Raw genomic sequence first — 18,523 nt, 5'->3', positions numbered from 1 at the left:
TCCCAGGAAAATTCTTTGCTATTTGTTTTTTCCTTTCCAACACGGAAAGAAACCAAACAATGATCACTAAATGCAACAGGTGTGACTCGATAATCTCGACACGACTGAATTAGTTCAGCCGACACGTACACTCTATCAAGTCTAGCATGGCTCGCACCCTGAAAGTGGGTAAAGAGGACCGCTTTTCCACCACAAAGACATTCACCCACGTCTTCTAGATTAAATTCCGCAATCAAGTCTTTCAATACAGCAGTACTTGCATCATTGTGTTTCCCACTGGTTTTGTCACGTTCCGTACAGACACAATTGAAATCTCCCGCCAGGATTAGTCTACGCTCGCATTTCAAGTACGTCTCCATTTCTTCAAAAAAAGCTTTCGCTCTTGAGCCTGAGTTGGTGCATAAAGACAAATTACTCGCCAATTTTCTGTTGACAGGGAAAAGTCAGATACAATGAAACGGCCAGACTCACAGGTAGTCACCGACTGCACTACAGCACCAAGACTCTGCCGAATTAACAAAATGCACCCCGAAGACCTCCCCACCGCATGGGCAACACACACGTTATAGCGTCTCGTGAAAGGACGCACCATACGCTCTGTCTGATCCTCTCTCTCTACTTTGGTCTCCTGAATGGCTACAATATCAAAATCGTGCTCCGTTACGAGGCGGTAAAGTTGGTTTTGCCGCCTCTTGGCACTAAGCCCTCGGACGTTAAGTGTTGCAATATTTATCGACCTCTCTAAGGACTCCATATTGGCGAGTGATACCAGACCGAGCCTACGGCGCTCCCCTCACAGACCTTGCCTTGTAGCAACACACAGTCCAGTCGACGCTCAGGGCGTCGACTTGCCGCCGCCGCGTGTAAGCGACGCCGACCGCTGATGGCTGGTGGCCACCCGAGGCTTTTTGGTTCCAGGCTCGGTCCCACGCCTCTCCGTTGCTCGTAGCCGGGTGTCTTGAGAAGCCGTGCTTGCTTTGCCGAGACGGCGCTTCGTAGGTGTTGCCTCGGCGTCCATCGCAGCCTCATCCGTCGAATCACTGTCTTCGAGCGTCGCAACGACCTCGCTTACTGCGGTCTTGAGTTCAGCTGTTTTCTCACCACTCCCGGACGCACTTAGTGGCAGCTGCTTTCCTAAAGAGTGAGTTTCAGAAGGGCGCTCTGCCGAACCTTCTTCGTACTTTCCTGTCGAAGCGTCTTCCAGAGTGGCGTCTGCTGCCCGAGCGTCTGCAGCCTTGTTCTCTTGCGAACCTGCTGAGCTGGTGGACGCCGCCACTGCGGCCGCGTCGTTGATAGACGCCACCATCCCAGCCACGCTCTCCGCTTCCTCTTCGTCCATGAGCATCTCGCTCCGGTCTGCTTCACCGCCTACGCTTGCAACTCTGGCGTACGAGCGAGTACAATTAGCCTGCTCATGCCCGAACGCTCGGCAGGCAGCACACCTGGGCACTCGGCATTCACGTCGTATGTGTCCAGTGTTGTGACAACGAAGGCATAACGGGGCACGTCCAGGCACAACCACTAGCGCAGTGCCGCTACCAAGACGCATCTGGTGTGGGATGCGGTCTGGTGTGACACCATCACGCAGCAGAAGACGCACCAGACGAGTCGTTGACTCGGCGCCCTCAAAGTCCTCGGCCTTCCACCGATCACTGATGACTTCCTTTATCTCGCCATACTCTCGGAAGGCTCGTCGAATGGTCTCAGAGGTGACGTCGAACGCGACCCAATGTAGCTTAATCCTGAGTTCTTGCCTCGCTGGATCAATGACGAGGCATGGCCGGTTCTTCACCAGTAGTGGTCCGGCGTCTAGCAGCGTCTGCTTTGCCTCATCTGTCTTCATGTTCAGCAGCCACACGTGCGACATTTGGTAGGCGCCAATTCCACCTACTTGCTGAATTACTCCAGCATCCTTCAAGGGCTTCCGGAAGTCGTCGATTCTATAAGGCCGTCCAGTGACGTCGCATTGCAATACAACTGCGCGCCTTTGTCCTTCACCTGTTGGTAACGGAGGCAAGATGACACGGTAATCCTTGGGCAACGCAGAACACGGGGTACCACGGCCAACGTCGGCCGCTTTCGCAGCTCTCGAGGAGCCCTCCATTCTGCGTCCGTACTGCACGGCGTCCAGAAGCAGAATGGCTCAGCCACGAGTTCGCTACTTCATAACGGGACAAAATCGCCTCTAGTGAATGCGGTGTTGCCTTAGAAACGTGCCGTAGAAAGTTATACTGCGGTATATATCGGTAATTATGACCACGTAACTTACAGAAGTCGCAGTTTCACGAGTAGCGAAGTACCTTTCCACTACATTTCTTGTGCGCTCTGCGCACACGCAGAGCCATCTTGAGGCAAACACAGAAGACACCCTCCTCGCAATGTACGGAGCTGCCCCGACACGTGGCGCACCACTCGCTCCATGATCGCGTCCGCCTTCATGGCGCGTCGGGGCCCGGCTATCTGTGCCGATCGCGACGTTTGGCTGGCGTAGCGCGTTTGAGTAGGCGGTGCGAACGGGGTGCGATAACGCTATCGCGTTCCACTCTTGAAGGCGGCCTAACTCCCGAACAAGGCAGCTCGGCAGAATGTAAAGAGGAAGCATCAGTGAGCTACGGAGACGGAAGAAGAACGAGAAGAACGACTTTCTAAGCGGCGTGCCCAGTATGCAGCTCGGCTACACACTATTGCTTCGCAATCACCAGGCTTAACCAAGCTAAGCCACGGCCGTTTTTTACTACGAGTAACGCGATTTGTCTATTCCAGGCACAGCCGGCGTCATGGTCATAGAGTTTCATACTATAATTGCTGGAGGCAACTCTCGCGCTAGTGTCTACGGTAGCTGCGTGGGCGCGCTTCGGCCAACGTGAGAATTGTGGGAAGTACATGGATTTGCCTAAACGTCGTCCCGTCTGGCTTCAAGCGGCGTTGTGACTTTGTAAACTCGTCATATTCAGCAAGGTACTGCATACTAAATAATTAAATAAACATTTTTTAAAATTGTCCGAGTGCATGATTCGAACAGAGGACACGTAAGCGCAGAAGCCCGATAATGAGATCACTACGCCACAGGCGCAAACATCAACAAGCGGCATGAAACGCTCTTATGAATTTCTCGCGGGCAAGCCAATGCCTTGAGACGCTTGGCGCGTTTCGATTTGGCCACCGCGACAAGCTGAACCATTGCAATGAGTAGCGTCTGTGCCCCTTCGCACAATCTTCTGCACTTAGAAAAGTACAGATTTCTGTGAAATTTAATACAATATAGGCAAATAAAGCGTAATAAACAGAGCCACAAAAGTGTCTGAATCCACGAGCACGAAGATCAGACAAATGCATGTACTGCCCATCATTACTATATGATGGCTGAACGATTGCAGTGCCAGAGTTCCCTCTAGTAATTATTGTAGGAAGCTCTATGGTGGTGGTCCGTGGCATTGCGCGGCTGCATTGTACGAGATGGCGTGATCAAGTCCAGGAAGCACCGGGCCGCGTTTAGATGGGGGCGAAATTCAAAAACGCCAGTGAACCGTGCACGAGATGCAAGTCTGCCTGTTGAATTGCTGTCAGAATAAAATTGGCTTTATCGCCTGTAGGAAAATACGATCATTATAATAACAATGATAGTTTAATTATATAAGCATGAAGAACAATTGCGCACATGCCTGCCGAAGCCACTTATGGCTTTTCTGGCAGAGCCTCGGATCGAATGCAGCTACAAACGACTTCAAGTTAAACAGAACACATGAAAAAATCTTTACACGCAAAGATACGTTTAATAACAAAGAAATAATACAATGAGAACGAGCCACAATACCGCAATATAACAGAACTACAATGTACTGCTCGGCCAACTATACAAAGGCCATCGCGAAAACAACATTGCATCGCCTTATTACAGAGAATACGTTTCGCAGCACTAGGCCAGAATAATAATTTTGTAGAAATGATTCCGCACGATTCCGTTTCACTTCTGCGCGCAAAGATCAAAGTGTCCTTATGGCATCAAAAAGAAATAGCTGTCTTTTGAAAAAAGCCGGCAGAAGTCATGCCATGATGAATGTCGATGGTACTGCGATTAGCATTGAAGAGAAATTAGCAATGAAGAGAAATTTAAATGATTTTTTTACTCATTGAAAACAATACCCGAGGAAACTGATCTCAAACAGGCCGATGCGAAGCGCCTCCGCATGTGGGAGGCCGAGCAAGGGCTACAGAAGGGGCTAAAGCAACAGAAATTAAATCGCAAACTGCGTAGACGTCTCCCATCTCTTAACCTGGGCATAGAGGCTTACGCCAACCAACTGATCTGTCAAAACTGGCACTGTACGTGCGACAGCATGGGGCTCCAGATGGGGTTGGCCAGAACATTGAGCATCCTTAGATGCCTCATCGACCCGAGAAAGAGTAGGACAACGCAGAGACATAACATGTGCACTAATCTGCACAAATACGAGGGTTCGGATACAGACCTTCCCCAGGAGATCCGTAACAAGTATACAGGGTCGAGACCTAAAACCGTACACAGGAGCCCCGAATGAGCTCCTTGGCCGCCCCTTCACGGTAGCCGAGGTGAGGGAGGCCTTACAGGCCCTTCGCACCATATCGTTTCCCGGCCCCGACGGCCTCACAAATAGGATCCTCCGTAACCTCGATGACTTTTCCGTCGAGGCCCTGATACGTTACATGAACGCATGCGTGGAAAAATGCAGGATCCTGAAGCATTGGAATGCTGCTCAAGTTGTCATGATCCCAAAGCCGGGAAAGAAAATTACACATCGATCATCTTAGACCCATTTCGCTCACTTCGTGCGTAGGGGAAATCATTAGCCGACGTCGGCCTGAACCGCCTTAGCAAATACATGGATGCCGCGGGCCTCTTTCCTCATTCTATGCTCGGATTCAGACCCAAGCTTTCCATCCAGGACGTAATGTTAATGACCTTCAGTGGTGGCCTTCAGGCTACCGGTCGTGGCCTCCACATCATGCCTGGCGGCGACTGCCGCTGCCCAGATCGTTAGCCGTAGCTGGACATGCGGCTCCGAGCTGGCCAAAGCAGCCTCCCACAGCTGCGGAATAGATACATGGTAAGAAAAAGGGGAGAGTGTTTCGGGCATGAATAGGAAATATGAGCATGGTCAGCTCGAGGGTGTCTGCAGAGCGTGCATTCGGGTGAGAAGGCGCCGGGGTGAATAAGGGCACGTCGGGCAGGAGAAAGTGTGGGCCTGTAAATGGCGCCACGTGCTCTGTTGGAACTTAGACAGGGATTTGTGAGGGAGAGGGAGGGATAGGCGAGAGTTGCGCTGATGAAGGGTGATGTCATGGAAGGTGAGCAGGGGGTCACGCGTGTCCATACCGGAGTGGAAGGAGCCAGCTCGGTCTGTCATCTCGCGAGCGATTGAGTTTGCCGCCTAGTTGCCAGGGTGCCCCGCGTGCGCCGGAATCCAGAGGAGTTGGATGCGACGAGAAGGGGGAGGGCAGTGCTCGAGGATGCTGAGCTCATCATTCTCATTCATATCTCTCCCCTGCCGAGAAACATGCACTTAGTGCGTGACGTGAGACGCAGGCAGGCCAAGGTCAGGGCATTACATAAGCGTTTTGAAAACTCGGAGGACGTGGTGTACGGGGGCGCGGCCGATTATAACGCTCGCGACGCCATCACCGTAGCAGTAGTTTATCGGGAGGGCAATTGCATCGCCTCCGGCATGGTTAGAACGACTATACCGCAGGTAGGGGGAGAAACGGCTATTGCCATGGCAATGATGACTTCTTCCAAATACAAAATCATAGTCAGTGACTGCAAATCCGCTGTTCGGAATTTCATGAGGGGACGCATATCACCCGAAGCACTACGAATTCTGTCGACCGGCTATAAAGACGAAATAGTTAGGGATGTACAGATTATACGGGCACCGGCTCACTGTGGCTTACTGGCAATGAACACACGCACGACGCGGTCCGAGGTGTTGCTCACCGGACCGGCGACGACGGCGACTCCGTCACCGCGGAAGTCGAAGCCATCGGGGAGATCGGACGTTGGTCGCACAGCGAGACGAACGAAAGGAAATTTGGCACCTTTCGACGAAAATTGAGAGCGATATTAAGGTTTAGCGTTACGCTCGTACTTCTCTGACTGTGACGGTGCGCATTACATATGCAGGGCAGAATGAACGGTGCCGCGCATAAGCAAAGGAACGCTGCCGGACTTCTCACGACGCAGGCGTGATGAGAAGCGTCGCCATTGGCGATGCAGGCGTCGTTGCTCGACGGTGCACGATATAAGATATACGGAAAACTGCTTGGACCTTAGTCAGCCTCAAGTGAAGTTAACGCTAGATATGCGTTTACTTTCCGCTCCGCTCAGACCAGCGCATACAGGCAAGCAGTCCAGGAGGAACGCTAGTGGGCTTACTAGCATATATGGTATTAGTGTGCCTGCATGCGCACAATGCTCATGGAATAAGCGGAGCGTTGACGGCGCGTCCACGTCGCTTCGTCATTATTGAGCAGTTATACTGGTATTACTCTGCAGACTAACTCTCCGTGCGCCTGTCGCGTGTGCGCCGTCTGTATGAATGTGCATTGAGTGCCACGTCAGCGCCGTACTCGGGTACCCTTGAGCGAGGTGCAAAACTGTAAGCAATTTTGCTGCGTCAGCTCGTTTGCCTAATTTCTGGCTTCGTCTGTTATTTTCTCGATTCGTAGACGTAGTTTCCGGTTTACCCGCTGTCACTTCCACCGTTTGAGGAGGCCCTCACGGGCTTCCCACAGGTGTAAGAGCCGGCGGTCGACTTCGGGCGTCTCGACCATGCGCTGGATGGTTTGAGTGGTTTGGATGTGGGCGTCCCGGAGATGCTGCATCCATTCCGCTATGTGCGTTATACCGTTTCCCGGCGGGGGGTACTGCCTGAATGCCTCCCAGTCCGTAAGCCTAATTTCGACAATTGTTCTCTTGAGTTTCGGCACGGATACCGATATGCTGAGGATGTAGTGATCGCTGCCCAATGTTTCGCCCAGGTGCGCCCATGAGTATTCTCTTAAGTTTTTGACAAATGACAGGTCCGGAAACGTGTCTCGACTTACACTGTTGCCTACTCGGGTTCGTTGGAGGAGGTTGGTTATCAATTCGAGGCCCATTCTGTCAGCCGCATCGAGGAGCGACCTCCCCTTTTGCGTGTCTTGTTGGTAGCCCCAAGTCGCGTGTCTAGCGTTCATGTCTCCCACCACTACCAGCTGGTTGCAGCCAGCGGCTCTCACACTGTCGTAAATGATGTTGCGGCAGTCGTCTTTCTGAGCCCTCGGCGGACTGTACAAATTCAGGATGAAAGTGCTACGTCTACCCCTCTTCTGTGAGAGGACTTCCACTAGCACGTGATTAATGTCATGATGTTGATAATGTTATCCCACGGCCGTCACCATTTTGTGAACTAAAACCGCGAACTTCAGTGATCCCGCATGTTTGATTACGTAGTAACCCCGTAGACTGATCGGCAGGTTCCCGACCTCCTGAAGGCAGATGACGTCGGGGGAGTATAGGTGATTTTGGATGAAGAGGTGGAGTGAACTTGCCGTCTTGTTGAAAGAGCGACAATTCCACTGCCAGATCTCGAGGTGTTCGGACGCGCTGCGTGTGGTGTTAGCCTTTGCTGACGTTCATGCCACCGCCGTCGCAGTTGTCGGCGCCCCTGACGTCACCCGTGTTGTTTATGCGCCTGTATGCCTTGATGCGTGGGTTGCTGCTCTCGTCGTCGACCCGCTTGCGCGAGCCAAACTCAACCTTGCGTATTCTTCTTTCAAGGTCTTCATGGCTTAGTGTGTTCTCCTTGACTTTATTGTTTAATTCGCCCATCCGGAAACAATTCGCCCATCTGGTAAAGCATCTGTTGTATCGTAGCATAAACGCCTTCGAGGGTGACTGCACGTGAGTGGCCTGCCGCTGCCGAGACCGCACCGGGGAGCGATGAGGGCGTGGTGGCTCTTGAGGAGGGAGGAATGGAGATGGCGGGCGGGTGGCCTATCGTTCCGCTTTGCGGCCCTGCCTGTGTGTTGTTGCTTGTTTTGCTTAGCAACGCTTCTAAGCGTTGCATGCGTTGGTTTAGGTCGTTAACCTGAGCCTTGAGTTTTTTTTATTTTCTTCCCTGATGCGCGTACATTCTGGGGAGCATTTACTATTTTCACTGGTATACTGAGCGAAGGAGGTACTAGACTGATCCCGGCTCACCTTGTTGTTGTTGGCTTCGTTCTTCTTGCCCGATTGGTTGTTCTGCTTCGACGTGGACAACATAGGGGACAACATAGGGGAAATTACTTGTACTTACTAACTGAAATAAAGCAATTATAAATAATGGAATTGAAAGTGGATTAAAAAGCAACTTGCCGCAGGTGGGGAACCAACTCACGTCTTCGTATTACGCGTGCGATGCTCTACCAATAGAGCTACCGCGGCGCCGTCTTCCCCATCCACTTTCAATTCCATTAATTTATTATTTCTTTATTTCAATTAGTTAATCCAAGTAATTTCCCCTGTCTTTGGTTGTTGGTTTCTTATGATATATATATTATATATGTGTGTGTGTGTGTGTGTGTGTGTGTGTGCGTGCGTGCGTGCGTGCGTGCGTGTGTGTGTGTGTGTGTGTGTGTGTGTGTGCGTGCGTGCGTGCGTGCGTGCGTGCGTGCGTGCGTGCGTGTGTGTGTGTGTGTGTGTGTGTGTGTGTGTGTGTGTGTGTGTGTGTGTGTGTGTGTGTGTGTGTGTGTGTGTGTGTGTGTGTGTGTGTGTGTGTGTGTGTGTGTGTGTGTGTGTGTGTGTGTGTGTGTGTGTGTGTGTGTGTGTGTGTGTGTGTGTGTGTGTGTGTGTGTGTGTGTGTGTGTGCGCGCGTGCGTGCGTGCATAAGCTGGTGAGAGTGTGCGGGCGCTATAGTGGTGGTCGCCGTCCCATGTCCCCTGACCGGACACTTCGGGCCCTGCTTTTGACGAAAGAAAAGCCAAGGTACAACGTTGTGTGTCAGTACTCATTGAAGAGAATCCTTGACACAATATCGTGCATCGATTTTATCAAAAGCTTTTTTTTGTTAGAGTAAACCGTATAAATGTAGTTCTTCAAGCTTGCTGAAGCAGATGACCATGGAAAAATGTTCCAATATATTTATAACAGACGGCGAATAACATCACAGAGTATGTCTTTTCACGGTGTTGCAGTGCGCAATATTCAAATTTCGCGTTAAACTTCTGAAGGAGTGTCATATAAAATTTGGGAGAGAAAGCTACACAACCGGGCTTTTCAGTGAAAATGAAATCTATGGCATCAACGGATGAAGGTATTTTTATGCTTATTTTTGATACAATGCAATATAGAACGAAGTGCAAATATAATCCCTCCGGGCATCAAACACTTGCAAAGGGTAACGACTGGGATATACAGTAAACGCAAAGCATGGCCGTTATTGTGCCGATAAGTGAGCTCCATACTTCTAGGGAATTCTCACTAGTTATCGCATTCGTAACATGAAAATGCGTTAGCACAGGAATATTGTGGAAGACCAGTTCGACCAATTTAGATTTTCCAGGCACAAGAAACCATATTTCACACCGACTCGCCGGCAATGCTACTACAGACGCATTTCGATCACAGTTTTCGTTTGCGACCCAGCTTGCCAAACAGGGAAGTTGAACAGCCCGGTCTCTGGAAGACATGCCCCTCTGGAGGGACATATGCAGGCCTAGCTAAACACTGTTCTGGAAGCACGAAAATCTGATTGGTTATTTAACGACACCTAAAGTTCAGCGTTCTTGCTCTGGTGCTGGAAACACAAAACTCATTGATCATGTACCGTATCTACAGTTCTACGTTTACGCTTCAAATCAAAATGTGCCGTAAAAATGAAGGCAACTTTTCTTCTGCAAATCAGCCTAAACAGAGAGGGTCAGTGTAAGATCTTTTAGAGCTATGACGGCGATGTGTTTTGACATAACAGATCTGAAAGGAGCCTAGGCATGGTCAAGGTCTCCTGCGCCCAAGGAATAGTTCAGTGCTTGTGATCGTTTATATTGCCTGATTACTGCACTCCCAGCACGCACGCCACAAGCTATCCGAAGCATCCGAAAGATGAACAGACCACAATGACCAATGCATTTCCGTACGGTGAAAGATGCGATTAGGTTTTCACAACTTGTACTTCCAAATGCTCGACTGGAACGACACAGCAACATTTGTGGGATATCAAAAAAAGGAAAGCTGCAGAAAATTGCATGACTCATATCAGCTGTGTGCTGATTTCCAATCAAGCGACACCGCCTGCATATCGGTAAGAATACGCCGGACATATCCAAGCTATTTTTACTTAAACTTTACGCGAAGAGTACGGTTTCTTTATTTGTGAGGAATTCTGAAGCAGGTTGTATATTATGGAGGCTATGCGGGTGGCAGTTTCTAAGGTTTATAAGGCTTATGAATTGATAGCCGTATGCGTCGCAAATGTCGAACTGGTTCTTAATTTTGCAGAATTTTTGACGTGCGCAATAGAAGCCCAGTCAGTTTTTCCCTCTATATATACGTTAAAGATTACACAATCAGGCGTGCACAGAGTTCTATTAAAGTTGCATAATTTGTCGCTGTAACGTAGCAGAAGACGCATTTGTTGTCATAAAAAATTAACTATACATTCATAACTCACATATCTTGAAGAGTATAGGTTGCAGAAAAATGAATTGATGGTGCTGACAGTGCTTCATGCGAATAAAGCAGAAATTTGGCGAATAATCGACGTGAGGATCCCTGACCAAAGATAAACATCAGAATGTCCTTCATGTTCATGAAATGTAGAAACACAGTTGGTAGATTCTTGTAAAGTATGAAGATTATAACGCAATGAAGGTGGATTTTGCAGTTGCTAAAATGTGTATTTTCTCTTTAAAAAATAACATGCACAGTGCACCTGGTACCTCTTCTTGCTTCTCTGCACATCTGTCGCTGAACGACAATTCCTTATATATGTGTGCTTGTCGCGGAGAATAAGATTTCACCGATCTTCCCCGCATGATTCGGAAGAAACAAGACGCTGGACATGCGGAAGTACGGGACACACCGTTCAAGGTAGGTTTAGGTCTTCCCAAAGTCGCATAACATCCGTGCCTTTGGTCTTCGCCTCGATCCAGCACTTCATAGTGTCCAGGAGCTCGGGCGTCGTGAAGTGGTTCTTCCAGTCACCGATCTTTCCTTTGCGGACACGCCCAGAACCCTCGTGAGACTCTCGTTTGGTTAGGCCTTTCTTCCTGTAGATCTCCATGGAGTCTAACCGCTTACCCTCGGGGAGCTCTAGCAAGGCGCTTACAAAGCTATCGCAGCGGCAGTTGAACACTTCTCGCATGTTTCCCAGACTGCAAGAGTCCAGAATCCTCTGGAAGAGCTCGGGATCACTGCGCAGCACGTCTCCGTACTCTTGCTTGCCGAGAAAGTCGGCGATATTCAAGACGCACGTCGCTGTGTATTTCTTGAGGTCTTCGTATGTGATAAATAAGGTGTTGGAATCGTGTCGGTGCTCGTACCAGGAGAGCAGGTGGTCAAAGTAGTCTCCATAGGGTACGCGTCCGGCGATGAATGCCCTCACGAACGTTTCGAACGAAACGTCACTGCAGGTCTTGGGCGTGTGTCCCAGCAGGTAATGGTAGTACGAGACTGCGCAGTCGTAGGGATTTCTGGCCACATAGATGTACCTGTGGAGAATAAAAATGATAACACTTAAACGCCGTTCTGTGTAGCACCGCGGCTATATAAAGACTATAGTTTAGCTTTTAAGGGAAAACGGGAGAAACAAGATATGAAGAGGTGGAGGAATAGAGGTTAATCATTAAAGAGCCTGCTCTGTTACCCTGGACATAAAAATTTACGGAGAGGGAATTGAAAAATGAGAACTATAGAGAGATAGAGGGGGGCCAAGGTTCTTTAAACAATGCGAAAAACAAAATCTCGTGGCCAAAGGCGAGAGCAACGACGTGCCAATGTTAAAAAAAACGCGCAACAGCGCTTTCAGAGTCTTCTGCACCGACGACCGGCAAGGTCGGTTTTCGAATAAGCTGCCTGTAAACAAGATACTCGATTTCGTTGAATAATTGTACCAAATTCAAAATGACGATAAGGAATAAATTAGAAAACATACGTAAAATACCCTTCTTGCACTGCACCTGAAAAACGTGGGAGCCCCTCCCTCTCTCCCTCCCAACCACCCACTCACACGACAGATGGAAGGAAATATATTAATGCATGATACGCACAAATCTATGCTACCAACTTGCTGCAATATGCTGCGGGATGAAAAACTTATTTGAGCAATGAGATGCCCTATACGCAATCCAAAAATTTTAAATTGCAGGGAGCTGTAAACGGGAGTTTTCTTTTTTTCTTTTCTGAGAACGTCAATTGTACTGTATAACACCAACCGGAATAACCACTAGTAATAAAGTTAAATCCGCGATCGACTAAGTCTATCTACACGTATATTTATTCAATATTTTCTTGTGTCGTTACTTATCGTCATATTCAGGCGGCTTCTACCGTCTATGAAGTAAGGCGAGTGAGAGGAGGGATAGCCAAAAAAGCATTTCATATTGTCGAGCTAAGGAGAAGTAAAAACATTCCGCGTTGTAAATTTTGAAACATATCTATGCACGCACTGATCTTGAAGCAGTGTGTTGTACTGTCATTACACCTGCGGTGACAATGTGGTACGATGGTGGTTTCACTGGGACCCGCTGCAGCGTCTGACTGACCATGGCGTTCTGGACAAATCCGCCGATTTGATTTCTGGCTGAAATAGGTCATTGAGGTGGGAGTGAAATACAGAAAAGTTCGCCTGGTAAGAATGCGCAGCCCACCGCTGCGGTTCGTCCTTGGCGCATCATGCCCGAGTTACTTACCGGCAAAAAAAAAAGGAACACTAACTAAACGGCTAGCAGCTAAGTAGCTACATGAGGTCTCTCGTAGCCGGTGTGCTGCTTCGGGGAAGTTAAACCCGATCAACCGTTTGACCGCATGCTGGACGTCTTTTACTCAAGAGAGAGAGGAGGGGGGAATATAAGGAAGGCAGGAATGTTAACCAGTCAAGAGTCTGGTTGGCTACCCTACGCTGAGGGAAGGGAGGTCTTTTACCCAAACATATATTAACGTCCACTAGAGAGGGTACGTGATAACGCTCCCCGGGCATTGGAAACGCGCATCCAAAAATATCGGGCTTAGAACGTGTTCACGTAATGACGGCTTGCTATACAGGATAGTCTATATACTCGATATTTCCTGCACTGGCTGCCTAGGCCGTGTGCGGCGTCGACCAACGCTCTCCGGCAAAACCACTGTATCTCATAAATGCAGCGACAACTGCCCCTCAGCCCCTCGTGGTTTGTGAGTGAGTGAGTGAGTGAGTGAGTGAGTGAGTGAGTGAGTGAGTGAGTGAGTGAGTGAGTGAGTGAGTGAGTGAGTGAGTGAGTGAGTGAGTGAGTGAGTGAGTGAGTGAGTGAGTGAGTGAGTGAGTGAGTGAGTGAGTGAGTGAGTGAAGAAACTTTATTGCAGGTCCGGCGAGGACGCGAACTCGTCGCGCACCGGCTAGTCCCACGTCGGGACCGGCAGGTGTAGCCCACCGGCCCGGTCGCGGGCACGCCGGACGGCCAGGATTTGCTTTTCTAGAGCGGGGCTACGCAGAAGCGAGTCCCACTCCTCCTTGATGAACTTGGGGTATGTCGACCCGCACTCCCAGAGCATGTGAGGTAGAGTGGAGGCCTGGCCGCCGGACGGGCAGGCGTCGTCGCGATGCACGTCGGGGTAAGCCTCGTGGAGAGCGGACAGAAACGGATATGTGCTGGTCTGTAGAAGCCTAAGCGAAACGGCTTGCGCCCTATTCAACTTGGGGTGAGGGGGTGGAAGGACCCTTCTGGACATGTAGAAATATCTATTAATCTCGTTGTGAGTAGCGGGAGCGTCTCTGTGACAGAGAGGAGGGGAGTCTGTGCTCCTTATAGAGGAAGCGCGGTCGATGAGGTCACGCGCAGCCTCGTGAGTAGACTCATTGAGGTTCGGGGAGCATCCTCGACCGGCCCTACGTGAGCGGGAAACCAGTGAATTGAATTGTTTGTGAGAGCATATAGACTCGATCCGCTAAGAAGACGAACAGCTTCCTTGGCGATTCAACCCTTCTGAAAAGCCCTAACTGCCGTTTTGGAATCACTATAGATTTCGGACCCACAACCATCTAGCAGGGCGAGGGCGATGGCGACTTGCTCGGCGACTCCGGTGTCTGAAATGCGAATCGAGGCGCTATTGGAAATCTTGCCGCTCGAGTCGACCACAACGACAGCAAAGGTCTTCCCGTCACTGTGCTCCGCGGCGTCGACGAAGCTTGCTCTAATGTCGTGTTGCTTGATCTGTTTGAGGATGGCTGCTGGTCTGGCCTTGCGTCTGCCCTCGTTGTGGACTGGATGGACGTTTCGGGGTACAGGGGCCACTACGAACTTGTCTCGAATGCACCTAAGAGTCAGGGTACTGACCATCGGAAATTCTGCAGGGTGGTAACCCAGCTCTTCGAGGATGCGTTTACCTGCCGCTGTGGTGGTCAGGCGACTGAGTTGCGCGCGTTCTTGGGCTTCGGCAATCTCCTCGGCGGTGTTATGTACCTCCAGCTTCAGGAGATCCTCGGTATGGGTGCTGATGGGTAGCCCAAGAGCCCTCTTGACTACTTTGTGGATGAGAACGTTGAGCTTGTCTCACTCCGCTCTGAGCCAGTTGTGCATAGAAATCTTGTACGTGAGGTGGCAGAGTACGAAGGCATTGATCAGCCTGAGAAGATTGTTTTCCTTCATGCCTCGATGGCGGTTTGCGATTCTGCGAACGAGGCGGAAAGCGTTGTTCGTCTTTGCGATGACCTTGCGGAGAGCAGTTCCGTTCCCGCCGTTGAATTCGACAAACATGCCCAGGACCCGAATAACGTCGACCCTGGCTATCACCCCCCGTCCCAAGTGCGAAGTCTGATGCTGCTTTCGGAGACTGGCTTCCAATCTTTGGGTCTGCCTGCCTTTTCTTTTCTGTAAAGCAGGAGCTCCGACTTGGCGGAGGAGCATCGAAGTCCGGTGGGGTGGAGATACTCCTCGATCATGTCGATCGCCTCCTGCATCGCTTCTTCAACTCTGCCCTCACAGCCGCCGGAGCACCATATGGGGAAGTCATCGGCGTAGATGGTGTGCTTGACGTCCTCGACGCGCGCCAACCTCTCGGAAAGACCAATCATACAGATGTTAAACAGTGTTGGGGAGATAACGGGAGATGACTCGTGGTTTGTGCCAAGAGAAACGTATTTGAACTGCATGTGCCTGGTGCGCCGCGTTACATCTACTCTCCGTGTGACATCAGGCGGAAAGATTGGTAGTATGGCGTCTCTGACAAAGCTAGTCTGTCCTAGCTTACCCTTCTTTCTCTTGCGTGTACAAGCGTACAAGTGTACACGGTGCGCGTTTCCAGCTCTACGCTGCTGGCCCACGCCAGGGGACGCACGGAACCTGGTGTCGTAGTCGCGTAGATCAATGGTGACATTTACTAAAAGTCGCCTTTCGCTTCTGTTCGAAGATCAATGGGCAAGTTGTTGAACGGGAGGATGGCGCCGTGGTAGCCTGGTTGGTAAGCACGGCAGGCGCATTGCGGAAGATGTGGGTTTGGCTCCCATTTTCAGCATGATATATTTCTGCCCCATTTATGTATATTTACTGTATTAGTTCTACATTTCAAATAAACACATAACAACTCATTTCTCCTATGGCTTATCTCTCTTCATTGTCTAGTTGATGTTGACTGACAAAAATTTAGCCGCTCTGCTATGTTTAGTTTCGTCTCTTATTCAGGTAGTGATAATATAGACTTCCTTGTAAATAGCACGGTTTTGAAAAAAAGAAACCTAAGTATCCACAGTTTTGTCAGCCTTTAGGCTTAGTAACACCAGCTTTGGCCAGCAGCCCAGTGAAACTCTGCAGAAATTGCCTTTCGTATAGGTAATTAACTGTTTCGTTAACTGAATCGCTTCTTCGAATAACTAAAAAAGTTAGGTCCACTGACACGTATGTGAAAGCGAACTTGTACTTGTGCCAATGAAGCACTCACTTTTCTCTATAAGAGCCTAAGATAAATGACCAAGAGAGCATGACAAGCATTGCAACTAACTGCTGCACGATGAACAAATGTATACGACCCCTACAGTATCGGTTTTCTTCAGATAATTCTCATATCTCCGTATCTCCCTGCAACTGAAACACATCTGCCTTGGTTTCCGAGGGAAAAGAATGGAGTGGTAACTTTCCACGCTAGTACAATCCGAATTTCATTTTTGTGTTTTGTAAAAGCACAAATTTCTTCGACTTTTATGAAAACGTTCAGGCAAAATTGTCAAGGCCCAGCCACTATATCATGAAGCTACGAGGGAAGCCCCCTTGTACGTTTTTCTTGGAATACTGCGCAGTCGTTCAATTATCTTTGCTTGTGCAGCAAGTTTCGTGCCTTTTCCTTGAGCGAGTTTTATACAGTTGCGAGGATAGGTGTCAACGAAATTCGCGCACGTTTCTTTACAGCGTCCTGCTTTCGTCAGATGTGTTCTAAATCTTTTCTCTACACAATAATCTTATAGTTTGCAGCTTCAGCGGGAAGAATTTTAGGAACCAAGGCAAGCTGAAACGAACACTTCACAGTATTAGTACCCTTATGTAATAAACCCCCATATACGGAGTCTTTAGGTGAATAAAGCGAAGTCAAATATACCGTACCCTGTGGAAACAAGCCTTCACTTTATCGGTCACGTTTTTTATAATGGCTGACAAGCCATCGCAGCGATATCGTGAAGACGTTTCTATCGGCGTGCACAACAAAGGAAGCAGAGCCCGACAAATGGAAAATGAAAAGAAAGTTCAATTGGCTCGTGATAATCGCGCGATTCTATTGGCTGCCATGCAAAGTACGCCGTATTGCAAGCCTTAGAGAATGACGACTTTCAGTCCCCATGAGAGTCCAATATATGCCCTCATGATGTGAGCTGCCAAGGTAGCTTCCGTTACTTACAGTAATTATCTTTGCAGCGTATAGTTACTGAAATGGCACGAATTACCTGGCCTTATCGGAGTGGCAGTGCATGCTGAACGGCAAGTGCGTCATCAAAGCTCCGGGCCTGGGCATCTTTTTCGGAGCGTCCGCGCCCATGAAGTCCAAGTACGGCGCCTGGAGCAGGAAGTCTGTCACGTTGTTCGGGGCGTTGCCACGGGAGAAGATGTTGCACACGATGTACTGTGTCCAGGTCGTGCCGCATTTTGGATAGCTGGCGATGAACACGTCATCGTCTCGTGGTCGGTAGTGCATCGCCGCCCGCACGTTCTTCTCGCGAAGGAAATCGTTGACCAGCAGGCCGTCGACTTCGATGAGCGACTCATCATTCATGTTGTCCTGCCGAAAAGAAAAATAATACGGACGAACACAGGCTGAGAGGAGAACGCACGCTTCTGCTTGTCACTTGAAGTATTTGACGTCAATTAACACAAGCTCTTGCTGATTCGTGTGCAAGGCTACAAGTGGTGCTTGTTTATGGTGCTTCACAAAAAGGTTCGACGCTTGTTGCACTGAGAGACGGGTACACACATCACCAGTAGATAGTCAAAAGACACAGACACGACGAAACACTGATGAATAATGCATCTCGCTTATGAGTACCTAGCTTCGATGTCCCCTACACTATCCGAATTATTTTCGTTAAGGACCAAACGGCATAGATCAGTAAGACTGATCAGCCACTGTTCGTGACCATATTTTAGGGCACCCAGTATGCTTGACGCATCATTCAAGGTCTTTAATGGAGTCTGGTTTTTGAATATGTATACCACATGAAATGATATTCCATTTATCAATCGATCAGCGAAGATATCATCACTCAATAAGTAACTTAATCGGTCAGTGAATTGAGAAAGAGGAGAGAGGTAGTAATATCGCGAGAAGTAGATCCAAGCAAATAACATAAACTCAGAAGGACGTTTTCTTTTTAGCGCTCGAAAAAAGATGAGAAACTTGCCTTTGTTGTGTATACGAAATCTGAAGTCGTGCACAGTATATTTCCCGGCGTATTCGGCAAAATACCGATAGGTGTATCTTGACGCAGCCCTTTATCTAGTCAGGCGAGCTCATCTCGTGGAATAAGAATATGGCGTCGAATAGGGAACTTCGACGTATGTGCGCATCGCTCACTTTAAAGGCGAATGTCCTTTCGAACGGCCACCCTGGAGTTTAAAGCTTTTTTTTTATTTTGTCCATCGAGCTATCCGGCAGTGAACGGAAGTTCAGCTGTTTCGACTAAAGCAGAACTACTGGCGACGCTCTTTCCTGTCGTTAAGAGTTACTTGCCGTTTGCCACGAGCACATAGTTATGAGCACATAGCGCGTCCAATTTCCGAGACAGTTCGGCGATTCCGACGTTTGTAGGTCTACTGATATGCGTCGGTGTAGAAAAGACGGGTTGGTTGCTGG

The 18,523-nt window shown here is 49.3% G+C and overlaps 2 protein-coding genes across 2 annotated transcripts; both read right to left on the bottom strand.

Annotated features, from left to right (window-relative positions):
* Positions 1-779: 779 nt before the first annotated feature.
* LOC126523675 (uncharacterized) lies at positions 780-2,567 on the bottom strand. Its single transcript, XM_050172277.3, has one exon. The coding sequence runs from the start codon at positions 2,102-2,104 to the stop codon at positions 836-838; it is 1,269 nt and encodes a 422-aa protein (XP_050028234.2). The 5' UTR covers positions 2,105-2,567; the 3' UTR covers positions 780-835.
* An 8,046-nt stretch (positions 2,568-10,613) lies between these two features.
* Positions 10,614-17,448, bottom strand: LOC126540375 (sulfotransferase 2A1-like). Its single transcript, XM_050187177.3, has 2 exons — positions 17,121-17,448; positions 10,614-11,706 (listed from the first exon to the last, which is right to left on the bottom strand). The coding sequence occupies exons 1-2, from the start codon at positions 17,444-17,446 to the stop codon at positions 11,082-11,084; spliced, it is 951 nt and encodes a 316-aa protein (XP_050043134.2). The 5' UTR covers positions 17,447-17,448; the 3' UTR covers positions 10,614-11,081.
* Positions 17,449-18,523: the final 1,075 nt, after the last annotated feature.

This window comes from Dermacentor andersoni, chromosome 2 (genome assembly GCF_023375885.2).
Source record: "Dermacentor andersoni chromosome 2, qqDerAnde1_hic_scaffold, whole genome shotgun sequence".
In the NCBI taxonomy this organism is placed as follows: domain Eukaryota; kingdom Metazoa; phylum Arthropoda; class Arachnida; order Ixodida; family Ixodidae; genus Dermacentor; species Dermacentor andersoni.
The sequence above is the reverse complement of the archived record's forward strand: the minus strand, read 5'-3'. Positions and strand labels throughout refer to the sequence as shown.